This window comes from Parus major, chromosome 22 (genome assembly GCF_001522545.3).
Source record: "Parus major isolate Abel chromosome 22, Parus_major1.1, whole genome shotgun sequence".
In the NCBI taxonomy this organism is placed as follows: domain Eukaryota; kingdom Metazoa; phylum Chordata; class Aves; order Passeriformes; family Paridae; genus Parus; species Parus major.
In genome coordinates this window covers 2,471,496-2,477,873 of record NC_031790.1, presented here as the reverse complement: position 1 = coordinate 2,477,873, position 6,378 = coordinate 2,471,496, and the positions used below count along the sequence as shown (strand labels likewise).

At 61.7% G+C, this 6,378-nt stretch overlaps 1 protein-coding gene across 7 annotated transcripts in view; it reads right to left on the bottom strand.

The window, feature by feature from the left end:
- Positions 1-448: 448 nt before the first annotated feature.
- BIN3 (bridging integrator 3) overlaps positions 449-6,378 on the bottom strand; it is a 42,233-nt gene continuing 36,303 nt past the window's right edge. For 6 of the 7 annotated variants that reach the window (XM_015648835.2, XM_033519412.1, XM_033519409.1 and 3 more), the window contains 2 exons: positions 6,040-6,174; positions 449-1,278 (listed from right to left, as the gene is read on the bottom strand). In XM_015648835.2, coding sequence (XP_015504321.1) covers positions 1,132-1,278; positions 6,040-6,174 — 282 coding nt within the window. In that variant the 3' untranslated portion in view covers positions 449-1,131. Of the gene's footprint in view, positions 1,279-3,600; positions 4,985-6,039; positions 6,175-6,378 lie in introns of those variants that run through there. The other variant, XM_015648836.2, reaches the window with a different exon arrangement.

Below are 6,378 nucleotides of genomic sequence, written 5' to 3'. Positions count from 1 at the left end.
CCGGCGGTGACAGGGACAGGGACACCGACACGGGCCCGGCGGGGACAGGAACAGGGACAGGGACACCGGCACGGGCCCGGCGGTGACAGGAACAGGGACACCGACACGGGCCCGGCGGGGACAGGGACAGGGACACCGACACGGGCCCGGCGGGGACAGGGACACCGACACGGGCCCGGCGGGGACAGGGACAGGGACACCAACACGGGCCCGGCGGGGACAGGGACACCGACACGGGCCCGGCGGTGACAGGGACAGGGACACCGACACGGGCCCGGCGGGGACAGGGACAGGGACACCGACACGGGCCCGGCGGGGACAGGGACAGGGACACCGGAACGGCCCTGGCGGTGACAGGGACAGGGACACCGGCACGGGCCCGGCGGGGACAGGGACAGGGACACCGGCACGGGCCCGGCGGGGACAGGGACACCGGAACGGCCCCGGCCGCACTGCGCTGCCAAAAACTTTATTCGGGGACAAGCCAAGGAGTCCCTGTGGCCTTTCCCCGAACAGCGAGGAGGGCCTGCAGCTCCCCAGTTTTCCATAGGTTTGCTCCTGGCTCGATTGTCTCCCTTAGGGGTGTCCCCACCTGTCCCTGTGGTCTGGGGTCCCATCCCCCTACCCTGGGCACCCCCAAGCTCTGGGGCACAGGCTCTTTGTACAGTTCCTGGGAAAAGAGGGATGGATGCTCGCCATGGGAAGCATCACCCTTGTCCCTGTGCATCAAAAAATGGGATTTGAGTGATTTTACCCTCCCCTGAGGGGGCCTCTGAGCTCCTAAGGCACAAAATGAGGGGGAGGAGTGGGGGGGTCTCACCCTCTGGGCTCTGGGGGTGCCAAGGGAGGTGGGAACCTGGGAAAATCCAGCACACCACATCTCAACTCCCCATCTTCATCCGAGCAGGATCGCTCCCTTTCCTGCTCCTCCACACCCCAAAATTTAAGGCAAAACTCATTCATAGAGCGACAAAGATGATCCAGACCCTGGCAGGAGCAGCCTCCTCCCCCCCAGCCGGGCAGGAGTGCGGAGCCGTGGGGTGATGGGAACAGCTCCAGCCCCACAAATCCATCCCTGGGATGGGAGCTGGGGTGAAGGGGGGGGATCCCCATCCCCTCCCCATCCCGGCCTCAGTCGTCAGCCACGATGGAGAGCGCCCGGAGCTCGCTGAGCTTAGCGTCGTTTTCCCTCTCCCGCTGCTCATCACTCAGCCCGGGCCGATCGATCTGTGCCGTCAGGTCCCCAAAAATCTTGTGCATCTCCGTGTAGTAGACAACCTGTTGGATAAAGGGGGATGGGGGGAGGGAGGGGAATGGGGGTCTCCTCCCCAGCCCACCCCCCTCCGGGTGCCCTCAGCCCCTCGCCACAGCGTTGATGTCTAAAATAGCTCTCTCCCACGTGGCGATGCCACCCCCTCGGATTATTACAACTCAACACATTTTAATAACACGCTGCCCTTCTCCGCTCGCTTCCCATCTGGGAGCCGCTCGTGCGGGTCTGCCACCGGCGCCCGCCACCCTCCCGCAGCCGCCTTGTCCCCTCGTTTGTCACCGGTGCCACCGGCACGGGCCGCGCCGCTCGGGGCCCGGTGGACTCGGTGAGGGGGCACGCCCAGCAGCGCCGTGCCCCGTGCGAAGCACGGCGAGGAGGGGGAGGAGGAGGGGTGTGTTAATAACGTGCTAATTAGCACCGCCAATTATCTCCGGCAGCGAGCAGCGCTTGCCGGCGCGGGAGCCCGTGGGTCAGCGCAGGCAGATGGCAGCGGCGTGGCTGCTCGGGCTCCAGCGGGGAGAGGGGGGCTCCCAGCCCTGCCGGGGAGACCCCCGGGGCTGAGGTGCCCTCTCCCTACCCCCCGGTGTGGCGGGACCCCCGGGGCTGCCTGTGAGACCCCAGGGTACCGCAGGACTTTCAGCGCTGCCTGCCAAACCCCGGTGCTGCCTGTGGGACCCCTGGGACTCCCAGCCCTGCCTGGGGCGCTCCTGGTGCTGCGGGACCCCCGGTGCTGCCTGGGAGACCCCCGAAACTGCAGAACCTCCGGGTACCTCACAATGCCTTGCACTGTAGGATCCCCGGGTGCCAACAGGACCCCCACAGCTGCCTGCGGGACCCCTGGCACTGCAGGACCCCTGGTGCTGTGCCAGATGTGGGATCTTGTCCTGGACATCCCCCCGCGTCCATCAGGGCGGGATTGGGGAGCGCTGCCCCCCCGGCGTAGGCAATGCCAGCGTTGTCCCCATTTCCCAGAGGGGCCCCAGCGTCTCTAGCAGCACCGGTGCAGAGACACACACGGTCTCCATGGAGACCAGCTCCCCTAATTCTGCTCAAAACGATGCCGATTTTGGGCAGGCCCGAGGGGGCATCGCGGGGCTCCACATTCCAGCACCGGCTGCCTGAACCCCCCTTTCCCAGGCCTGTCCATCCCGGAGCTCCGGGGGCTGCTCCGTGGCCAGGGCTCCCCACGCAGCGGTGCTGGCTGAGTCACAGCAATGCTCATTTACACAGTGACTAATGAACCCCACACGGGGCTGAGCTGGCAGGGGCTCCCCAAAATCCCTGCACGGCCCCCAAACCACAGCTGGGCCACCCCAAATATCCTCTGAAACCCCCTGCAAGCAAGAGATGACAAAAGCACCCCAAATCCCTCAGCAGGGCTGTGGGTGAGCAGGGATCTGGGGGGCAGGGATGCCAAGTGGGGTGCCAGAGCCCTGGAGCAGCCCCCTGTGTCCCTTGTCCCCAAACTGGAGTCAGCTGGGCTCTCCTCAGTCACATATGGCCAAGTGGCACTGCCAATTCCAGCACGGAAAAAGCGCTGGTGCCTTGAAATGAATCCCACTGGGGTGGCAGATGCTGCCCCCAGGATTGTCCCCCAAGATTTGGGGATATTTGTCCCTTCAGGATTGGTCTCAGGATTGTTCCCCAGGACTTGGGGACAACTGCCCCCCTGGATTGACTCCAGAACTGCCCCCCACCAGGGTCCAGAAATCCCTGAGGACTCCTCCATGACAAAGATTGCATCCTAGGATTGTCCCCAGGAATTGTCCCCTGGGATTGTCCCCCAGCATCCACACAGGATTGACTGGGCAGAGCAAGTGAACTCCTTGGTGCTGCTCCCCCTCTGCCCACATCCCACAGCCACCGGTCCCTTCCCAAGGGACACGTGGTGTCCCCAGGGTCTGGTGGATGTCCCCAGGGCCTGGTGGGTGTCCCCAGGGCTGGTGGATGTTGCTGGGGATGCTCTCTCCCACAGGCCCCAGGCAGAACCAGTTGGCACCATCCGGGTGCTGCTGCGCCTTGCCAGCCCAGTCTCCGGTGCTTCATCCAAAAAAATCCCACTGGCATCAATTCCCCCATGATTTCTCCTGCTGAACCAGAAGTGAAAACCCTGCCAGGGAGGGGATGCACCCCAACCTGGTGACAGTGACAGCAGGGGACCCCTGGCTCCGCAGTCAGCTCGCCCTGCCCTACCTGCTCCTGACAGCCCAGTACTTTTCCAGCTATGGATACCATATGCTCCGTCCCCATCCCATCAAATCCCAGCTCCAGCTCGCCTTTGAGCCTGAGCCAATGGCCCCGAGTCCACCTGTCTTGAACTAATTCTGTTTGGGGACGCTGTGTTCCGTGGATTTTCTATAGATCCCAGCCACAATGCCCAGCTGGGCAGCGGCCGCTTGTTTGGGGCAGCCCTACCCAAAACAAACCCAGGGGCACTGCCAGGGCCGGGCTCCCCCAGCCCACAGCACCATCCCTGCCTGCCTTTCCCCCCATTCCATTACAATCCAAAGGAATTTCGTCTTTTCTAGCTGGAAAATAAAGCACAGAGCGGGAAGGAAGTGCTGTTCACGCCTCACACCAGCGACAGCTCCAAAATCTCTCCCTTTCATCTCCATGTGGCCACTTCAAAGCCCCCAGCCAGGGAAACATTTGCCTCTCTTGGCTTGGCCCAGGCCTGTGGGTGGAGAGAAGAATTTGGTGTTGAATGTTACAGCCCTGTGAGCTCGGGACATGTCCTGGCGTCAGGAGACACCCGGCCCCGGGAGCACAGCCAGGCTGTGCCATGGGAACTCGCCCGCCCGGGGAGGAGGCTTGGGAGGGTCTCCTTGGGTCAAAGCCACGGAGGTGCTGGGGAGCAGGGTCCTTCCCCTTCCCCGAGAGGCAGCTGGTCCCTTCCCAGCTCGCTGTGGCACTGGATGGTGTCACTGTCACACACTTTGTCTTGCTGGTTTCCTCCAGGGACAAAAACGTAAGGAAAATGACATGGTTTTGTCTTTGGATGGTGGGTTTGACCCAGAAACAACCCCAAAGTCACAGCACCCTGCACGATCCCAGTCCCACCCCATCCAGCCCTTTCTTTGTGGGATGCACCTCCAGCCTCATCCCACTCCTGAAGAGGAACCCACAGAAAAGGCTGAAAATATAAATTCCATCGAGGAACACGACCCCCCTCGGCTGCTCCATCAGCTCAGGGAGGCACAGAGGGACGGAAAGCTGGGCATTATTCCCATGCCAGCTCTCACCCGGGATTTCTCCCTGGGATGGGGATGCTCCTGGCTGCCCTTCCCAGCCAGGTGCCTGCAGGTGAGCAGCTGCTGAGCTGACTCAGGGCTCGGGCTGCTATTCCTGGCTCACCAATGACTCATCACCTTGGGCAAATCGCATCCCTTTTCCATTTTATTTCAGCCACTTCAGTGGGAAAAGAGCTCCCGAGCCAGGGGGGCACATGCAGCCCGAGCCCAGCCTCAGCACAAACATTGCAAGCTCTCCTCCCAGTATCCCTCCCTGGGGGTGGAAGGATGCAGCCAGTGCTGGGAAAGAAGAGGATGCAGCTCCCATGGAGGCTGGCAGGGAGGGAGGGATGTGAGGAGCTGCATCCATCTGGGACCAGCTTTAGTCCAGCCTACGGGAGATGCATCAGCTTTGTTATGACGCTGCCTTTTTGGGTGTTAAAAACGGGATTTCACTTGGTTTTCCCAACAAATTCCTCACCTGAAGAGAGACAGGGCAGATAGACAGGAAAGAAAGCAGAGGATTCCCAAGGAAGAAGAGGGATGTGGATGGAGAGTGTCACAAACAGCCCCAGAAGTGACACCCTGCTGCACCCCTCTCGCATGTCCGGGTGCTCTGAGCACACCTATCCCAACGTCCTCCTCGCCCCAAATTCCATGGGAATTGGGACACAAATGGAGTGAGGAGAAGCCAGAGAGGCAAAGCTGCTCTCTGAGGAAACTCCCGGATCAAAAACCCCGCAGAGGGCAGAGAACATTCAGGTTTCAAGCTCTCACCCACGGAGGGAGTCTGCGGGGGAAAGGGCCAGCGAGACTCTGCGGTGACTCCAGGAATTCTGGTTATTCCGGGCTGGAACAGGGAGCCCCGCGCCCAATCGCTAAGGGAACAGCAGGAACAGCATCCCCAGCACCCACCCTGCGGCGCAGGGAGCATCGGCACCATCTGGTAGGTGAATCAGCCTGCAGACAACTCGCTGGCAGCTCCGCAGAGAGGCCCCCCCAAGTCGGAGGTGAGATGGAACACGTGCTCCTGGCACCTCCCGGCAGCCCCCCCGCAGCGCACCTGGGGCCCTGCGGCGCTTCCCGGCCCCGAAATGCCGCAGGAAAACGCCCACGGCGCCCGGATCTGCCTTCCTGCCCGTGCTGGACTGCCCCGGGAGCCGTGGCATGGGGTGCCAGAGGTTCTCAAAGCTTGGGAAGATCCCAACCCTGCCCCTCTGCAGCCTAAGGGAAAGGGCAAAGGGAGAAGCGAGGAGGAGGAGGAGCGGCAGCATGTTCCTGAAGGAAGCTAGAGGATGAAAGAGAAAGCTGTTGGTGATTCAGGGCAGCTCTTCCTGCAAATCTTTGATGTGGAGATGTCCCAGGAGCCACCTTCAGATGAGCCCAAACTCCTCAAACCCAATCAAGCCCCGAGCTCAGGACTCCAAATCAAGATGGCATTCCCAGGTGGATAACACCACGGAATTCCAGTGGATAAAGTACATGGAACTGCGGGACAGGACACGACACTGGTACCAGGAAGGGACAATGTCTCACCTGTGCCCGGACCAGTGACTCGAAGCTGGGTTTGAAGTAATCGATGCGGCTGCTGTAGAATTTGGGCATCTCCTCCAGGAGCTGCTTGTTCTTGGCTTCAAAGTCCTCCTTCACTGGGCGCAGCTCCTCGCGGGCCTGCGGAGGGACATGGGCTGGGGATCACACTCCTGGGACAGGGATCCTCCCGGCATGGAGACCACCCCAGGACAATGGAGAGCTTTGCTTGACTGTGGGGACAAGCAGTGACTATGGTTGGACCCATGGGATCACCCAATGGAACCTGGTGGGATCTAAGTGACCATCCAATGGAACCTGGAGGGACTCAAGTGACCATCCAAT